General features: G+C 42.9%; 1 protein-coding gene across 5 annotated transcripts; it reads left to right on the forward strand.

Moving 5' to 3' along the window:
- Positions 1 to 1,375: 1,375 nt before the first annotated feature.
- ZNF613 (zinc finger protein 613) lies at positions 1,376 to 17,997 on the forward strand. 5 transcript variants are annotated; one of them, XM_025367647.1, is made up of 6 exons: positions 1,376 to 1,771; positions 4,031 to 4,123; positions 9,353 to 9,560; positions 12,446 to 12,572; positions 12,854 to 12,946; positions 16,358 to 17,997. In XM_025367647.1, the coding sequence occupies exons 3-6, from the start codon at positions 9,546 to 9,548 to the stop codon at positions 17,974 to 17,976; spliced, it is 1,854 nt and encodes a 617-aa protein (XP_025223432.1). In that variant the 5' UTR covers positions 1,376 to 1,771; positions 4,031 to 4,123; positions 9,353 to 9,545; the 3' UTR covers positions 17,977 to 17,997. The 5 variants fall into 5 exon arrangements, with proteins under 5 accessions (XP_025223432.1, XP_025223433.1, XP_025223434.1 ...); XM_025367648.1 differs by lacking the exon at positions 9,353 to 9,560 and adding an exon at positions 2,125 to 2,224 and having other exon boundaries at positions 1,666 to 1,771; positions 4,031 to 4,196; XM_025367646.1 differs by having other exon boundaries at positions 1,706 to 1,771; positions 4,031 to 4,196.
- The last annotated feature ends 1,698 nt before the right edge of the window (positions 17,998 to 19,695 follow it).

Below are 19,695 nucleotides of genomic sequence, written 5' to 3' on the forward strand. Positions count from 1 at the left end.
GGGCCCCCTGTTCTTTCTTTATACTTTCTCTGTGTCCTATTTCTTTTCTCAGTCTCTCGTCCCACCTGACAAGAAATACCCATAGGTGTGGAGGGGCTGGCCCCCTTCATAAGGTTGTTGACATTTATCTATAATGGTGCGTACCTCTGTGATTTGTTCTTTTATTATTGTTGAGTAGTATTCCAGGGTATGATTACATTACAATTTGCTTATACATTCATCTACTGATGGACACCTGGACTGTTTCCTGTTCAGGGTATTATGCATAAAAGGACCAAGAACATTCTTGTGAGACTTTGTGAGGACATATAGTTTCATTACTGTTGAATAAATATTTAGGAGTGAAATTCCTGAGTCATAAAATTCTTGCTTTTATTTTGCAATTCTCCTAAGGAGTCATATAGTTCTGTAAAGCTTTTTACTCTTCACAGATTCGATATTTTAAGTAACATGGTATGTTTCTGAAATGGAGTTTGCATTTTGGGGCATGTTCTATAGATTTATCATGAAGGACACGTGAAAACTCTGTTAGAAATATAAACACTCCACTACACGCAGGAATTTCCTTCTCATTCTTCCAATGGAATTGTCTTAATTTAGGTTGGATCAGGATTAGAATTTACATTATGATGACTATGTAAATAATATTTATAGGTCAGTCAGGTAGTATCCTATGATTTCTTTTCTTGCACAACTCTTTTTTTTTTTTTTTCTTTTTTCTTTTTTTCCTCAAGAAGGGGTTGCCAAGGCTGCGTGGTGCAGTGGCTATTGATAGGTGCGATCATAGCTCACTGCAGCCTGGAACTACTGGGCTCAAGCGATCTTCCTGCCTCGGTTTCCCCAGTAGCTGGGACTACACGTGCGCGCCATCGCGCCCGGGCTTGCACAACTTTTCATTCTCCCAGAGTCGTCTTATTTATTCCTTATAGAATTTTAGGCACTTGGTTCTCGGAAAGCCCCGACCTTAAGATTGACTCCACCTCCAGCAGAGGGAAGCCCTTCTCCTCTCTTAAGAAAAATTCCAGCCTCCCACATTGGATTCCCTTTTCCTGTTGGCTCCTGGCTGCTCTCCTTACCTGCACTGGGCGGTGACCATGTCCCTCAAACGTAAATAAGGTTCCAGCTGGTCGCTGTTTTTTCACTTTCCGTTGACGGGGTGAACAATATCCTCGTACCTCAATTGCTTCTCCACACCCTTTTTGTCCTAAAAAATCTTCCTCTTGCCCATGTAGCTAGAAGCGTTTTCGCGGTATATGACTCAGGGTGCGATTGTTCTTTTTCCTCAGCGGAGACAGCGTTTTCACTTGTACGGACACCTAACTTCTAAGATGGCCGCACCCATTGTGTCATTCCCGTCATTCTTTGTGCAAAGCGGATGACTTTTCCCCCCAGCCCGCTAAGGTGCACGTAGCCCATCCCGTGTTTGTCTTGGCTAAGCTCGAGCCTCTGAAAATAAATGAAACTTGAGCGCAGGATGTAGGTGCCAAAATATGGGGTTCTTCACGGTCCCGAGCCATCCCTGCATACTTGGGCAGAAAAGATCCACTTTACCTTCCGTACGTGCAGGACTCAAAGATGGCCGCCTTCAGTATCCGTGACGAGAGGACGCGAACTTACTACCGCCCAGTCGTCCGTGCTCCGTACACCTGCAACTTCAGACCTTCGTCGGCCGCCGTAGGCCGGCTTGGAGGCTGTGGGAGGGCCCAGAAGTGGAAGAATTCAGGAAAAGTGCAGGCTCAGGGAAGTGTTGGTGGGTTCCCCGGAAAATCGGGTCTGTGTGTGGGTCCGTCTGTCAGGATGAGGGGAGGAGGGTGTCTGTGAGCGTCCGTTTAGTGCGGAGTCGTGGAGTTTGTGGGGGAAGCTGGAGCAAGTGGGAGTCGGGATACTGGGGTTGGGGCGTCTCCGGATTCAGCCCTGAGGGATCCCAGTGGTCAGTGGTCAGTCTGTCGAGCGCAACGCTTGGAAGTCCGTGATCAGGGTTTGGTGCCTTTACGGGTCACTCTGTAGGGCTCGGTGGTTGAGGACTGGAGTGAGGAGTGGTTTTTGTCAAGGAAAACGGTGTCTGCCGCGGATTCGGGATTTTACTTTTTTATTTTTGAGACAGGGTCTCGCTCTGTCACACAGGCTTGAGTGCAGTGGCGCGATCGTGGCTCACTGCAGCCTCCATCTCCCGGGGCTCAGGTGATCTTCCCACCTCAGCTTTCCCGAGTAGCTTGGACTACAGGTGAGCGCCACCACGCCTATCTATCTAATTATCTATCTTATCTATCTATCTATCTATCTATCTATCTATCTATCTATCTATCTATCTACTTATTGCAGAGATCTATCTATCTATCTATCTATCTATCTATCTACTTATTGCAGAGATCTATCTATCTATCTATCTATCTATCTATCTATCTATCTATCTATCTACTTATTGCAGAGATGGGGGTCTCACTATGTTGCCCAGGCTGGTCTCCAACTCCTGGCCTCAAACGATCCTCTCACCTTGGCCTCCCAAAGTGCTGGGATTACGGGCGTGAGCCTTCGCTCCAGGCTGTAATCAGGATTTAATATGTGACTCAGTCAGGAGGAGCCTGGGTTCATGTGAACCTGGGTGTGTGGTCCAGGTTTTGGGATTAATCTTAGGGGGTGTGACCAGTGTTAGGGAGGTCTAGATGTGAGAGTCGTGGAGACGCTTGTGAAGGCTGAAGCCTTGGCAGCCGAGGCATGCTGATTCGTGTGTGTGTTGAAGTCCAATGGTAATTCCCTCTCAGTCCCTTTTAAGTTTCTCTGCAAGGACTGGTTTACAGACCTCATTTGACTTCTCACATCTCTCCTTCCTCTCATCCTGGTAAATAGGAAACCTTGGGGAAGATCAAAGATTAATCAAATCTGGCGCGGTGGTTCACACCTGTATTCCCAGCATTTGGGAGGCCAAGGTGGGCGGATTGCTTGAACCTGGGAGTTGCAGACCAGCCTGAACAACACACAGCCTGTCTCTCCAAAAAAAGACAAAAATTAACTGGGTGTGGTGACACATGCCTGTAATCCCAGCTACTCGCGAGGCTGAGGTGGGAGGATCACCTGACCCTTGGATGGTCTAGGCTGCAGTGAACTATGATTGAGCCACTGCACCCCAGCTTGGGCAACAGAGTGAGGCCCTGTCTCAACAGAAAAAAAGAAAGAAAGAAAGAGAGAGAGAGAGGAAAGGAAAAAAGCAAAAACAGAAAATGATAAGGTTTCTATTAAAGATTTTCATCTTTCTTCCTCAAGTTTACTGTGTGAATGTATGTATACACACACATAAATATTTTCTTTCAGGTTCTGACACAAGTAAAACAACATCTCTCTTATCCCAAAATGTGTTCCCCAGTAATGACTTTTGATAAGATTTTCGTATATTTTAATTTCAGTTTTCTATGCTTGATTTTTCACAATTCAGATAAACTACTGAAACATTGGTATAATTTGCCTTATTTAATTTTATATTATAACATTCTTATACTAAACATACATGTTTTTGTTTAAAAACTTTTTTTAAGATTTCTGTAATAGTATACCATCAAGAGGCAAAACTGCACCATTGCGACTTGAATCACTAAGTATATGGATATATTTAGATAGAATTTTAAGACTTAAAATGTTCACTTATCACTTTTAAGAACTGGTTATGATTCTGTGTTTACCCAAACATGTTTCTCCCTGACCTTCATCAGCACCTTGGTTTTTAATTTTTTTGCAATTGTAAATGGTGTATTTTTATTTTTGACCTTTCTGTTCTCTTCCAATTTACTCTTACATAGAAGAGCAATTAGTTTATAAAATATTTACATTGTTTTTGGTCACCTTACTGAACAAGCTTCCCTGTTCTCCAGGTTACAAAACTTTTCAAACATATAACACGATTTAAAGAACTTTACAATTGAATACCTGTATGCCTACCACCTGGATTTTGTCATCATTTTATTGTTTCTTTTATTACATATCTATCTGTATATCATCCTTCTACTCATCATTAATCCATCTTTTTTTCTTTTTGTAGAGATGGCATCTCACTATGTTGTCCAGACTGATCTTGAACTCCTGACCTCAAGTGATCCTCTCTCCTTCGCCTCCTAAAGTGCTGGGATTCCAGGTGTGAGCCACCTCACCCGGTCACATTTATCCATCTTGTAAAATATTGCTTTGTTTTTTGGGGGCATTTCAAAGCAAGTTGCAGACATTCATACATTTGCCCCTAAATATTTTAGTAGGTTTATCATAATTAAGTAATTAAGTTCTACTGACAGCTTTTCCTAATTACAGGTCTATTAGTCACATACTGTATAATTCAGTGACTTTTACTATGTGCAGTCATCACCAAAGTCAATTTTAGAACATTTTCATCACTTAAAAAGAAGCCCCATACCCTTTTGTTGTACAACCACTACTTGCAGTCACTTCACATTCTCCCCTCCAGTAGACCCTGGCAACCACCCATGTGCTTTCTGTCTCTTTTTGTAGAGTGCCTGATTCTGTTGCTGTTCCGGGCGTCACTTGTAACCGACCACAATCCCTGGTGGACTAAGCAAAGCGGGGCAAACGCTAGAATAAAAGACAAAGATAAAATAGTATATTTGGAAGAAGGGGTGGGGGCACCTTGCCTTTAGTGGACAAGGGCCCTGAGCTTTACGCAGCCCTCTGTATTTATTAGCCAAAAGAGATAGAGAGAAGGTGGGGGGTTGGGGGGGAGGCAGGTGATTGTTGAGTAATTGTCAGTCGGGCCCTTTGGTTCACAGCAGGCTTGTGAGACTGCATTCCTTTAACAATAGGCTCTAGATGTCCCCGTAGATGGCCTCAAGGAGCCTGGCGCCAGGGAGTGATGGCCCTCAGCAAACTTTCTGGGACAGGTACAGAAGCAAGTTTGCCCACATTCTGTACTTATGATAAACAGTTTGCTGTTTGATCATGTAGCCTCCAGTGGAATGCTGAGTTGATCACCATCCCTTTGGCCTTTTCAGCTCCCAACATTTTTTTTTTTTTTGAGACAGAGTTTCACTCTTGTTTCCCTGGCTGAAGTGCAATGGCTTGATCTCACCTCACCGCAGCCTCTGCCTCCCGGGTTGAAGCAATTCTCCTGCCTCAGCTAGGATTACAGGCATGCGCCACCACACCCGGCTAATTTTGTATTTTTAGTAGAGACTGGGTTTCTCTATGTTGGTCGGGCTGGTCTCGAACTCCTGATCTCAGATGATCTGCCCGCCTCGGCCTTCCAAAGTCCTGGGATTACAGGCATGAGCCACCGCACCCGGCCAGTGTGCTTTCTGTCTCTATGCATTTACCTAATCTGGGTATTTTATATAAATGAAATCATATAACGTGACATTTAGTGTCTGATATTTTCTTTTTTTTTTGAGACAGGGTCTCACTCTGTTGCCCAGGCTGGAGTGCAGTGGTGTACTCTTGGCTCACTGCAACCTCTGCCTCCTAGGCTCAAGCAATTCTCGTGCCTCAGCCACCCTAATAGCTGGGATTATAGGCGCACACCACCATGCCTGGCTAATTTTTTTTTTTTTTTTTTTTTTTTTTTTTTTTTTTTGAGACGGAGTCTCGCTCTGTCACCCAGGCTGGAGTGCAGTGGCCGGATCTCAGCTCACTGCAAGCTCCGCCTCCCGGGTTCCCCCCGCCATTCTCCTGCCTCAGCCTCCCGAGTAGCTGGGACTACAGGCGCCGCCACCTCGCCCGGCTAGTTTTTTGTATTTTTTAGTAGAGACGGGGTTTCACCGGGTTAGCCAGGATGGTCTCGATCTCCTGACCTCGTGATCCACCCGTCTCGGCCTCCCAAAGTGCTGGGATTACAGGCTTGAGCCACCGCGCCCGGCCTCCTGGCTAATTTTTTAACTTTTTATAGAGATGGAGTTTCTTCATGTTGCCCAGGCTGGTCTTGAACTCTTGAGCTCAAAGCAATCTGCCCACCTTGGCCTCCCAAAGTGCTGGGATTACAGGTGTGAGCTCCTGCACCTGAGTGTCTGACATTTTCACTTAGTATAATGTTTTTGTGGTTGTGGATTGTGTGTTGGGCTACTCCTTTAATGATTAGCCAGGGCATCTATAAACCTGCCTTACCCTTCACTTCCTGCTTGCACTGAACCTGTAGACATCAACTAGAAGGAACGTTCAGAGTCTTCTCAGGTCTTTTCTCAGCCAACATCCTCCCCTGTGCATGCATGTGGCTTTATAAAGTCCTCAGTCTATACGAGTGCTTTTGAATGGCATGATTTCCCCAAGACACTTTCCTCCTAGCTTTTTCTCTCCTTTCCTCTATGGCTCAAGTGTAATCTTTTGCCCCAGGCAGCTGAAGGTTGTTGTTCTGCTTCACAAAGTTTTTGAGAAATGCCCGTTACTTTTCCTCCCTGAGTGAGTTCCAAAACAGGAAGGGGCCTGTTGCGTAGGTCCTTCAGGTAGTTAGAAAAGACAACAATCAATTTTTTATTTTTATTTTTGAGACAGGGTCTCACTCTGTCACCCAGGGTGGAGTACAGTGACGAGATCATGGCTCACCGCAGACTCAAACTCCTGGGCTCAAGTGATCCTCCCACCTCAACCTCCCAAAGTGCTGGGATTACAGGCGTGAGCCACTCCACCCAGCTAAACAAAATTATTTGTGAATAAAGTCTATTCTGTTCCCTCCAGGGCCTGAATCCAGGATCCCACATTGGGGATGTCGGCCACAATGTTTAAGACCATCACTGAGCTGGGGAGGGGGTGGAGCAAAGACAAGTAAAAATGGCACAGAACTTTCCTACTATTTTTAAGTCACCATTTTGTTGTTGTTGTTTGTTTTGTTTCTTTGAGATGGAATCTAGCTCTGTTGCCCAAACTGGAGTGCAGTGGCGTGATCTCAGCTCACTGCAACCTCCACCTGCCAGGTTCAAATGATTCTCCTGCCTCAGCCTCTTGAGTAGCTGGGACTACAGACATGTGCCACCACACCTGGCCACTTTTTATATTTTTAGTAGAGATGGGGTTTCACTATTTTGGCCAGGCTGGTCTTGAACTCTTGGCCTCAAGTGATCCTCCTGCCTCCGCCTCCCAAAGTGCTGGGATTATACGCAGGCATGAGCCACCGTGCCTGGCCAGTTGCTTTTTGTTTTGAGTCAACATTTGCTCTGTTGTTGTGAACCTTTGACTATTTTTCAGAGTCCTGACCAAGTTTTTGTTTCATTTTTTATTGTTTTTACTTGATTTTTGGATAGTTTTTTTACTTGAGTTTTTGATTTTTATGTAGAGGGACGGACCCTTGGACCTACCTACTCTGCCATTTTTACTCAATGAGATTTTCCTCCACAGTATACTTGATTTTGTTTTTTCTGTTGTTGGTACTTTTAAAAAAGAAATAAGCTGATGCAAGTGCACCTTCAGTGATATCCTCTAATCCACCCCCTTTCCTCTTCTCCATCCCTAGGGATAACTATTCTCTTGAACTAATTTCATATAATACATGTTTTATTAAATGTGTACATATCCAAAATTAATACATAGTCTTGTTTTATGTTTTTTATTTTTTTAAATATACTTTTCTTTGTTGTTTCTTTCATATGATGATGATTTGTGAACATGTCCTGTTTGGTAATGATGCTTTAGAATTTATGGAAATTTTCTTTATGGCTTCCTATACATACATGAGTTTTCAGGAAATGTACTCCTCCAGGGAAAGGACCTAGCCACTGGAGCAAACAAGTGTGATTACATTCTCCAGAAAGCTCGTACCGGTCAAAAATGAAGTAGAAGCTCTTCAGCTATTCCTGGGAAAGGGGCTGTGGAAGCTCATGGGAAAGGAAGCCTTGCCATTTGAAATGCATACCCTGGATGTCACTGAAATGTTGCATCCACCGCCTCCTGCCCAGGAATATTAGATCATTTGGGTTCCGCACCTTTCCACTGGTGGCATTCTGAGAAGAAAAGTGTGAAACATCTCTTGCCACAATTATGTGCTTCTGAGACTGCGGACGGAAGGGGAGCATTTGTAGCTGTGGGTTAGAGGATGAGTCAGTGCAGGCCCTGTGGGTTTGGAGCATGCAGGAGGGCCACCGGGAGCTTGTTACAGTGATTCCATCCAGGTAGAAGGAAAGCTCAGGGTGACTCCATCCAGTTGATGCTCTCACCATGTGAGTCTCTTTTTTTTTTTTTTTTTTTTTTTTTTTTTGAGACGGAGTCTTGCTCTGTCACCCAGGCTGGAGTGCTGTGGCCGGATCTCAGCTCACTGCAAGCTCCGCCTCCCGGGTTCACGCCATTCTCCTGCCTCAGCCTCCGGAGTAGCTGGGACTACAGGCGCCCGCCACCTCGCCCGGCTAGTTTTTTTGTATTTTTTTAGTAGAGACGGGGTTTCACCGTGTTAGCCAGGATGGTCTCGATCTGCTGACCTCGTGATCCGCCCGTCTCGGCCTCCCAAAGTGCTGGGATTACAGGCTTGAGCCACCGCGCCCGGCCCATGTGAGTCTCTTACTTGAGTTTTAGAATTGGGCCTAAAGAAAGCTTCTGGGGCTGCCACTCTCTGACCTGCTGCTTTCAGGCCAGGGGTGTAGCGTGCAGCTTTTCCATTTGTCTTTGTGCCTGTGTCACTGTTGGCAGTGCTGATTTCAGAAGGTCACATTATATGTCTGTGACACTGGCCATCTTCCATGATGAATGAAACTCCCTCAAGGTAGTAGCAAAGAGAGCTAAGATGTATGATGACGGTATGCGGTCCAAAGGAATTCAGAGTGGCTAAGGTCATGTTCTTGGAGACAGGCCATGTCGGTTCAGATTTTACTTCTGCATTTGGACAATATAGTTAAATCTGTAAGCCTTAGGTCAATGTTGGAATGGAAAATAATGATTGATACCTTATAAGGATATAACGCAGTAGGTAGTAATGAGAAATAAGACAGTGCCTCTGCTTGGCTTAGTACATTTGTCTTCAAACTGAGGCATGCCTACATGTGAGGTGTATGATGACTTTTGACCAGGCATGTGGACATGTGGTTTTAAAGAAATAAATATCCAAATCCTCACCTTCTCTGTCCTTTTTCTAAAACTTGATCTAAGAAGTCTCTTCGTGTTGCAGCATCATGTTGGTGCTGGTTCTCCTTTCCCAACTCTCCTCTCACAGTCACCCCACTTCCATTTCACAGAAGAAAGACAGTTTGTAAATGTATTGGTCATACATATAGAATGTTATATTTTGTTGCCCCAGGATTTGTTGTTGCCCCAGGGTGGGTAAAAACTTCTGGGGCCCCAAATAAAGGGACAGTTAGAGATGGCCTTGCATTAAGGTGAGTACACAGCAGCAGTGACAGCACCTGGGCCTGCAGGGAATGTACACTCAAATAAATTTACTCTTCAGCCCGCAGTTCCTGACTCCAGGGGCGAGACACTTCAAGTGAGGTGAGGAGGAGGTTCCAGGACCTGGATCCCATCTTTTGCAGGGATATAATTCACCAGAGACCAAGATTTCTAGCCAGAAATTGAGGGCAGCTCAAGGAGAGACTCCAGACACAGCATCCTACTTACTGGCTATTTCCCAGTAACAGAAGAAAATGATCAAGTCCCAGGTGACTTTTGGTTTGTTTTATTCTTTCCTTCATCACATGATTGATTTCTGGAAGGCTTTAAAAGTCAATTGAATTAAGTGAAAAAGTATAAATTGGTAAACTAGGATTTGTGCATCAGTAAATTTAGATTTTAATTTCAACATCTAGGCAAAGTAGGATCGGGACTATATTGTTCACATGTGGTATCATAGAAAGATATTTGGTCTTTGTCTGCAGTTCCTGGCATAGAGCTCCTAAAACCCTTGGAATTTCCTGAATGATAAGGGTCTTTTTTTTTTTTTTTTTGAGACAGGGTCTCACTTTGTCACCCAGCTGGAGTGCAGTGGTGCACTCTCGGCTCACTGCAGCCTCTGCCTCCTGGGCTCAAGCAATCATCCCATCTCAGCCTCCCAACTAGCTGGGACTGTGTGCCACCAGGCCCAGCTAATTTTTTGTATTTTTTTTGTAGAGATGGGGTTTCACCATGTTGCACAGACTGGTCTCTAACTCCCGAGCTGAAGCAATCTGTCTCCCTTGGCCTCCCAAAGTTCTGGGACTACAGCTGTGAGCCACTATGCCTGGTGCTCTTTTTCTTCTAGTGAGACTACTCTCAGTGGACCCCTAGGTAGCTTCAGTGTGGAGACTGGTTGCCAGAAAGACCAAGCCTTGATTAGAAGCTTGGAACTTTCAGTCCTACCCCTAATCTCCAGGGAGTAGAGAGAGGCTGGAGATTGAGTTCAGTCACCAGTGGCCAATGATTTATTCAACCATGCCTGTGTAACATAAAAACCCCTCAACAGCGGGGTTTGGAGAGCTGGGTTGGTGAACACATTGAGGTGCTGGGAGGTTTGTGCATGCAGAGAGAGCGTGGAAATTTATGCCCATACACCACCATACCGTGCCCTGTGCAGCTTTTCCATTGGGTTGTTCCTGGGTTGTAAATAAACCAGTAACAGTAAAGTGCTTTCCTGAGTTCTGTGAGTTGTTCTAGTAGATTATTGAACCTCAAGGTGGGTTGCAGAAATCCCCACATTTGTAGCCAAGGGACAAAAGTCTTTGTAACCTGGGGACCTCACACTTGTGACTGGTGTCTGAAGTAAGGTTGGTCTTGTGGGACTGAAACCTTAACCTATGGGTCTTCCAGGAGTTGGTGTCAGAATTGAATCTTGTATTTGCTCTTTCACTAAATTGGTACATGCTAGACCTTACCTATCCTCTGTATTTATTAATCTGTCTTTTATGTATTGCATCATTCTACCCTTTTGTTGCATTTTTGGTAGTTTTTTCAGATCTACTTACCAGTTCATTGACTATCTCTTCAGTTAGGCTGCTTACATGCCTGATAATGTAAATATAAATACTTCAAACCATATGTGTGTGTATGGTTTTTGAATAATATTTTTTATTTTTTTATTATTTATTTATTTATTTATTTTGAGATGGAGTCTCACTCTGTCACCCGGGCTGGAGTACAGTGGCATGATCTCGGCTCACTGCAACCTTTGCCTCCTGGGTTCAAGTGATTCTCCTGCCTCAGTCTCCCAAGTAGCTGGGATTACAGGCATGTGCCACCATGCCTGGCTAATTTTTGTATTTTTAGTAAAGATGGGGTTTTGGGCCGGGCACGGTGGCTCAAGCCTGTAATCCCAGCACTTTGGGAGGCCGAGGCGGGCGGATCACAAGGTCAGGAGATCGAGACCATCCTGGCTAACACGGTGAAACCCCGTCTCTACTAAAAATACAAAAAATTAGCCGGGCGTGGTGGTGGGCGCCTGTAGTCCCAGCTACTCGGGAGGCTGAGGCAGGAGAATGGCATGAACCCGGGAGGTGGAGCTTGCAGTTAGCCGAGATTGCGCCACTGCACTCCAGCCTGGGCGACAGAGCGAGACTCCGTCTCAAAAAAAAAAGATGGGGTTTTGCCATTTTGGGCGAGCTGGTCTTGAACTGCTGACCTCAGGTGATCCGTCCACCTAGGCCTCCCAAGGTGCTGGGATTACAGGCGTGAGCCACCATGCCTGGCCTATTTATTTATTTTTTAAGCCAGTCACATTTAGCAGTAGGGGGTAATAATACTTAATTGTCTCTTGTTCTTTGGACATGTTTTGGAAAGATTCTTTTATTCCTCCTAACATAAAAAATACACTTATTTATTATGTAATATCTTGTAGTGTTTGGGGTTTCTTCCTGGTTGATTCTGATAGTGCACATGAAGATTCATTGAAGATTCATGGTGAATAAAGGAGTATGCTTTATTCATCCTGATATTGCCAAAATATATTTAGTGTCTGGCAAATATGTGTTAAAAAAAAAAAAGGATTAGCAAGAAGATTAAATGATTGGTTCTTATAGAAACTTCTGATTTGTTAAATGATAGATAATTATACAATTACAGAATATTTTGCTAGAGATAGATTTTGAATATAGATAGACTTTGGAGATGGATTTTTGCCTCTATGACAATGTTTTGTTTTTTTTTTTTTTGAGACAGAGTCTTGCTCTGTCGCCCATGTTGGAGTGCAGTGGTGCGATCTCCACTCACTGCAAGCTCCGCCTCTCAGGTTCAAGCCATTCTCCTGCCTCAGCCTCCCGTGTAGCTGGGACTACAGGCGCCCGCCACCACGCCCGGCTAATTTTTGTATTTTTTTAGTAGAGACGGGGTTTCACCGTGTTAGCTAGGATGGTCTCGATCTCCTGACCTCGTGATCTGCCCGTCTCGGCCTCCCAAAGTGCTGGGATTCCAGGCGTAAGCCACTGCGCCCGGCTGACAATGTATTTTTTAAAAAATCACAGCACCTAGATATATAGATGCAGACTATTTGGTGAAAATGAGCAGAACAATGTCCTTCACATTGCTTCCATATAAATAAGAGAAATACTTCATATTAAGCAGGACTCTCTTATTACAGGAATCACTGACCCTGGAGGATGTGGCTGTGGAGTTCACCTGGGAGGAGTGGCAGCTCCTCGGCCCTGCTCAGAAGGACCTGTACCGGGACGTGATGTTGGAGAACTATAGCAACCTGCTGTCAGTGGGTGAGGACAGCTGCCCTGTGTCACTCAGAGAGTACCCAGTCAAAGGCCTTTGCTCTCTCAGCTTTCAAAAGCTGTGGAGGGCCTGTGTTGCTCTCAAGTGGTAGATCTGTCCTCTCCGTAGCCCCAGATAAAAGAGTATAATGTGCGCCCTTCAGAGGGGAAATCCCTTTGCTTTGCAGACACATAAATTACATAGTTCCTAAAACAGAACATGGTCCCATGTTGATAGACCACAGCTTAATTCAGTGAGCCTAAGTTGTCTTATCATTTCCTATGAACAGGGTATCAAGCCAGCAAGCCAGATGCACTCTCCAAGTTGGAACAAGGAGAACCATGGACAGTAGAAAATGAAATCCACAGCCAAATCTGTCCAGGTGAGTTCAGGGTGAGAGCCAGCAAGGAGGGTAGCTAGCAAGTCACATGATAGTTGTTCAGCAGTGTCTGAGCTGTCAGGGCATCTGAGGCTGTGTGGACAGGGCCTCCATGTATCCCTCTCCCCACACAAAAGCTCTTTCTCCTTCAGGTGTTTAGAGGAACATGTACCTCTTTATCTCCTCTTGGATTTCATCACTGTTTATTTTTTATTTATTTTATTTTATTTTTTTGAGATGGAGTCTCACTCTGTCACCAGGCTGGAGGCCAGTGGTGCAATCTTGGCTTACTGCATCCTCTGCCTCCCAGTTGAAGCAATTCTCCTGTCTCAGTCTCCCCAGTAGCTGGGATCACAGGCACCCACCACTATACCCAGCTAAGTTTTTTTGTATTTTCAGTGGAGATGGGGTTTCACCAAGTTGACCAGGATGATCTCGAACTCCTGACCTCTGGTGATCCACCTGCTTCGGCCTCCCGAAGTGCCGGGATTATAGGTGTGAGCCACCACGCCCGGCCTCATCAGTCTTCATTTAATCTAGGTTTGATTTGTTTTTCTCAAGGTTTCTTCCTTTTTAGGATTCTCAAATCTCATCATTTCTTGTTCCCCCATCAGAGCATCTCTACCTGTTCATTCTACTTCTCTTGCTGTGAAATTCCTCCTTCCATGTCTGTCTCCAAAGAGTGATCTTGAATATCAGCACTCTCTCCTGGCCACTATACCTTTCTGCCCCTTTAGATAATGTTGATTTTTTTTCCTAAGGTCTTCCCACACTATCTTGGACCCCCTTAGTAACCTGGTCTGTTGCTTTGCATGTATTTGCTTCCTTAGCTTCTCTTTTTTCTCCCACTCTGAGGTCCTCCAGAGGTGCTGTTTTCCATTTATTTTGCTCTGTTCTCATATCCTTTAAAAGTTTCCTTCATTCTGATTACTTAAGTTCTCGTTCTCTATGGAGACTCTCAGATTGACATCTCCCTTAATATTTCCTAACTTACATGTTTGTACCATATTTTTTACCCACTTGCATGTCAACTCCTTGAGTCGACCTGGCCACCATAGGGCTACCTTGAAACTTCCCTGCCTCCTCAGCTCCCGTATTTAAAGTCCTTGTTCTTTCAATTGATTTTTGAAGAATTCTCATTCTCTTTCCAACCCAAACCAGATTACTAAACCTCACGCCTGCTTTGCTTCAATTTCCTTTTGGAATCATTAATTCTGCCCATTATTTAGTTTCTCTTAAATTATATTGCTGGGCTTATTCCCTTAAAGCTTTTCTGTTCTTACCATAGTCTGATGGCATTGAGTCCCAGTGAATCATAGCAGTCATATAAAATGGAAATTTCTCATCTGTCAAGTGATATTCTAGTTGAATCTCCATGATATGTTATCATCTTGCTTACACAGAGTTTGCTCTCCTTTTCCTTTTCATAAATTCAAAGCCAACTATATTTAAAGCACTACATTTGAAGTAGTCTCCCCAGTGTGTCCCATACTTTCCTTGTTTCATTGCCTTAAATATTTTTGATAGCCTATTACATACAGGCCCTGACAGCTGTGAACATCTAAAACAACAACAGAATTCTTCTTGGAGATTACATGCTAAAAGGAAGAGGCACGAAATTAATCAAAATGGATAAATGTCTTGTGGTGAAAAATGCTGGGAAGATCAATAACAAAGCATAATGAGGGATGCTGGGAGTGGGAATGGGTCTTTGGTGAGATGCCTTTGAGCAGCTGTATGAGAGATGTGAGTACATCCCTCAGGTGAATTACCTTCCAAGTAGACAAAATAGCAGGTCCAAAGGCCCAAGGCAGGTGTGCGTTTGAGGAACTTTTAAGGAAGCCTGTGTGAATACAAAGGAGTGAACAAGAGGGGCAGTGGTTGGAGATAATATGAGGTAAGGACAGTGTGATGGGATCTGGAGTTTGACGTAGACAGGTCTATGACCTTTCAAGGACATTTTAATGACTTGATTTTTTTTTTTTTCTTTTTTTTTTTTTTTTGAGACAGAGTCTCTCTCTGTCGCCAGGCTGGAGTGCAGTGGCACGATCTCGGCTCATTGTAACCTCTGCCTCCGTGATTCAACCTGATTCAAGCAATTCTCCTGCCTCAGCCTCCCGAGTAGCTGGGACTACAGTTGCATGCCACCATGCCCAGCTAATTTTTGTATTTTTAGTAGAGACGGGGTTTCACCATGTTGGCCAGGATGGTCTTGATCTCCTGACCTTCTGATCTGCATGCCTTGGCCTCCCAAAGTGCTGGGATTACAGGCGTGAGCCACGACATCCGGCCATGACTTTTTAAAAAAAAATTATGAGATGAGGAAACATGAGGGAGTTTTGAGTAGAAGAGTGACATGATGTCATTTATATTTAAAAGGATCACTTTGACTACTTTGTAGAAAGTATACAGGAGAAGGCAGAGGTTGAAACCTGAAGTCCACTAGGGAGGCTATTGCTATAGTACCAGACAGAGTGATTCTCTTCCACCTAGGTAGAGGGGGTGAGTGTTAGTTAGTTGCAGAATACAGGAATCCCCTGTTATCCGCAGTTTCTCTTTCTACAGTTTCAGTTACCTGCAGTCAACTATGGCCTGGAAATGTTAAATGGGAAATTCCAGAAATAAACAATTCTTAATTACATTGCTCACCATTCCAAGGAGCATGAAATCTTGCACCATCTTGCTCCATCCTAGAACAGGAATCATTTTTTTGTCCAGCATATCCATGCTGTGTACCCTACCCACCTGTGTCGCTTAGTAGCCATCTTGGTTATCAGATCAACTGTCAAGGTATCACAGTGCTTGTGTTTAAGTAACCCTTGTTTTACTTAATAATGTCTCCAGTGCTCAAGAGTGTGATGCTGGCCTATTGTTATAATTCTTCTATTTCATGATTTGTTATTGTTAATCTCTTGCTGTGCCTAGTTTATAAACTTTATTATAGGTGTATATGCACTGTATAGGAAAAAACATAACAGATATAGGGTTTAGTGTGATTCAAAGTTTCAGACATCCGTGGTCGGCGGGGTCTTGGAACATATCGCCCATAGATGAGGGATTACTATATATTTATAAAAGAGGACATATGGAATTTTCTGTTGAAGTAGACAAAGGGTGTGAGACAAACATACAAATGAAAGATAATAGTAAGGTTTCTGGCATGAGTGTGAGCAGGAATTAACTTGCCATTTCCTGAGAAATTTACCTTGTTTATACACTGACTGCTTTTATTTTTTGTTTTCTTTGTTTAAATTATAATGGTTTATTCTTATCCAAGTGACAATAGGCATATCTACTTGGAGTTTTTTAAACCATGGAAATAGTGTGGTCAGTAGAGCTAGCCTGTACAAAGCTATTTGTGAAACAGTTCTATTCCATGCTCATGCAAAGATTTATTGTTCTCTTCTTTCCTAGAAATCAAGAAAGTTGACAATCATCTACAGATGCACTCACAAAACCAAAGATGTCTGAAGAGAGTGGAACAATGCCATAAACATAATGCATTTGGAAACATCATTCATCAGAGGAAAAGTGATTTTCCTTTAAGGCAAAATCATGATACATTTGACTTACATGGGAAAATACTGAAATCAAATTTACATTTAATCAACCAGAACAAAAGGTATGAAATCAAGAAGTCTGTGGGGGTTAATGGAGATGGGAAATCCTTCCTTCATGCCAAGCATGAACAGTTTCACAATGAAATGAACTTCCCCAAAGGTGGAAATTCTACGAATACAAATTCACAATTCATTAAGCATCAGCAAACTCAAAAAATAGATAAACCCCATGTATGCACTGAGTGCGGGAAGGCTTTCCTCAAGAAGTCTCGCCTCATCTATCATCAGAGAGTTCACACTGGAGAGAAACCTCATGGATGCAGTATATGTGGGAAAGCCTTCTCCAGAAAGTCTGGGCTCACTGAACACCAGAGAAATCACACAGGAGAGAAACCCTATGAATGCACTGAATGTGACAAAGCATTCCGCTGGAAATCACAGCTCAATGCGCACCAGAAAATTCATACAGGAGAGAAATCATATATATGCAGTGATTGTGGAAAAGGCTTCATCAAGAAGTCTCGGCTCATTAATCATCAGAGAGTTCATACAGGAGAGAAACCACATGGATGCAGCCTGTGTGAGAAAGCCTTCTCCAAAAAGTCCAGACTCACTGAACACCAGAGAACTCATACAGGAGAGAAACCCTATGAATGCACTGAATGTGACAAAGCATTCCGCTGGAAATCACAGCTCAATGCGCATCAGAAAGCTCACACAGGAGAGAAGTCATATATATGCAGTGATTGTGGAAAAGGCTTCATTCAGAAGGGAAATCTCATTGTACATCAGCGAATTCATACTGGAGAAAAACCCTATATATGCAATGAATGTGGGAAAGGCTTCATCCAAAAGGGTAATCTCCTTATTCATCGACGTACTCACACTGGAGAGAAACCCTATGTTTGCAATGAATGTGGGAAAGGCTTCAGCCAGAAGACATGCTTAATATCGCATCAGAGATTTCACACAGGAAAGACACCCTTTGTATGTACTGAGTGTGGAAAATCCTGTTCACACAAGTCGGGTCTCATTAACCACCAGAGAATTCACACAGGAGAAAAACCCTATACATGCAGTGACTGTGGGAAAGCTTTCAGAGATAAATCATGTCTCAACAGACATCGGAGAACTCATACAGGGGAGAGACCCTATGGATGCTCTGATTGTGGGAAAGCTTTCTCCCACTTGTCATGCCTTGTTTATCATAAGGGAATGCTGCATGCAAGAGAGAAACGTGTAGGTTCAGTCAAATTGGAAAATCCTTTCTCAGAGAGTCAGAGCTTATCACATACAAGTGATCTCATACAGGATAAAGACTCTGTTAACATGGTGACTGTGCAGATGCCTTCTGTGGCAGCTCAGACTTCGTTAACTAACAGTGAGTTCCACGCAGATAGCAAAGTAGCCATTGTGAGCCAGCCTGTTGCTAGAAGTTCAGTCTCAGCAGATAGTAGAATTTGCACAGAATAAAAACCTTATGAATGGAGTGAATGTGGTAGTGCTTTCAGTGATCAATTACATCTATGTCACAAAAAACACACAGGAGCAAAGTGTGACTACATTCAAGGTGGAAAACCCTTGAGTAAAACCTTATGGCTGATAAGCATATACTCAGAGAAAAATAGTATGAAGTAGAGACTGGGAAAGTCTTTTATGGGAAGATAGATCCTCTCATCAGTGACCATAGATCACATCATCAGTGAGCTTATAGTTGGCAGAAATATAATGATCATGGAAAAGTCCTTGTTCAGAAATAATACCCTAGTAGGTATCAGGGGGTTTTCACAGGAGAGAAACTGTTGGAAGATCTTTGAAGGCTGTGAATGTGGCAGGGTTGCTAGTGGTACATTCTGCCTTATATTCAGAGTAGATCATAGAAATAAAACTATGAAAATAGTAACTAGAACATCTTCAGCAAAATATGAAAGAACACATGAGCAAATAAGTCCTGTGAAAAGGAATATTTTAGAGATTTCGATCACAAATCTAACATCATTATACAGCAGATAATATACAGGATGTGTATTTTAGGACAATATACCTTGAATCACTAGTTGATATGTCAATGACTAATTAAAAGGGGTTGTCAGTGTTACACATCATTGGTTAAATTTATAACGCAATGTACCTCTTCCCTCTTTTTTGATATGAGTCTTCTATTCCCAACCAAGATCATTATATGATTAGCTCTTGTGTTTCTTTGATTCCAAATTTCTTCACTTGTTATTTCAGACTACTGAAGCTCTTCAAAAGGAAAAATGTATTTAATTTAATAATGTAACACAAGTTTGGATCTGTTTATAAATATCACCCCAGAGGAATGAAGTTCAAAACTTGTGAATAACCAATTGGCCATGCTCTTAATTTAGAAGGTAGTCCTCATCCTAACCCTGTGGTTTGTCTTATTGTTGGCATAAACACCATTCAGAATAGTTTGAATGATCTATTTTCTTTACCTGAAACTGTTCCTTTATGTAGGAACCATGGATGATGGCAGTGGGAAACAAAGCAAAATTTCAAGCCAGCATTTTTTAAAAGCTGGATTATATGCACATAGCTATTCTACCCTCCAGCAGCTGTAGTTAAAAAATGCATATGCCTGTATCAGTTGAAAGAGACATACAATATAAAGATCAAACTGTCCTGATAATTTCTTGTTCAGGGGACATATTTGGAGTGGGAAGGGGAAAGGACTCAATTTTCCTTACATAAAACAGGATACGAATACTTTTCTAAAAAGTGTTCCTGTCTTATCTCTGCCTAAATTATAAATTCTTTGATAGTTTGTAGGCAATTGTGTATACCACAGCAGATACCAAAATATAAATTAATTATATGTAGATTTGGAAGATGAATGAAGGTGCATGAATAACCCAGTGGACAATTGATAAAATTACTTTTGCCATTGAAGGAAAGGAGCAACCCCAAAAAAATTCTAAGGATTAGTATTATTCTTTAAAAAAACTAAAAAAAATCCTGAATAGAGACTCATTTCTGTCATAAGAGGAGCAGAACACAGAAGGAATAGGATTCACAGAATAACCCCAGTTAAAAGAACAAAATAACTTCATTCTCTAAAAATAAAGGACAGCATGTAAGATGGGTAAAGGTGAGATCCTTTTGGATATCTTGGATAAGAACCCTGAAATTTGTCTACAGATCTTTCACCTTGGAGAGTTGCTACTGTTT

Source organism: Theropithecus gelada, chromosome 19 (genome assembly GCF_003255815.1).
Source record: "Theropithecus gelada isolate Dixy chromosome 19, Tgel_1.0, whole genome shotgun sequence".
Lineage (NCBI taxonomy): Eukaryota > Metazoa > Chordata > Mammalia > Primates > Cercopithecidae > Theropithecus > Theropithecus gelada.

Bases quoted from the DNA above. Each gene is read 5' to 3' on its own strand.
- ZNF613 (XM_025367647.1), top strand. The intron at 12,573-12,853 runs GTGAGGACAGCT...TCCTATGAACAG, and splicing joins TAGCAACCTGCTGTCAGTGG to GGTATCAAGCCAGCAAGCCA. The intron at 12,947-16,357 runs GTGAGTTCAGGG...CTTCTTTCCTAG, and splicing joins CCACAGCCAAATCTGTCCAG to AAATCAAGAAAGTTGACAAT.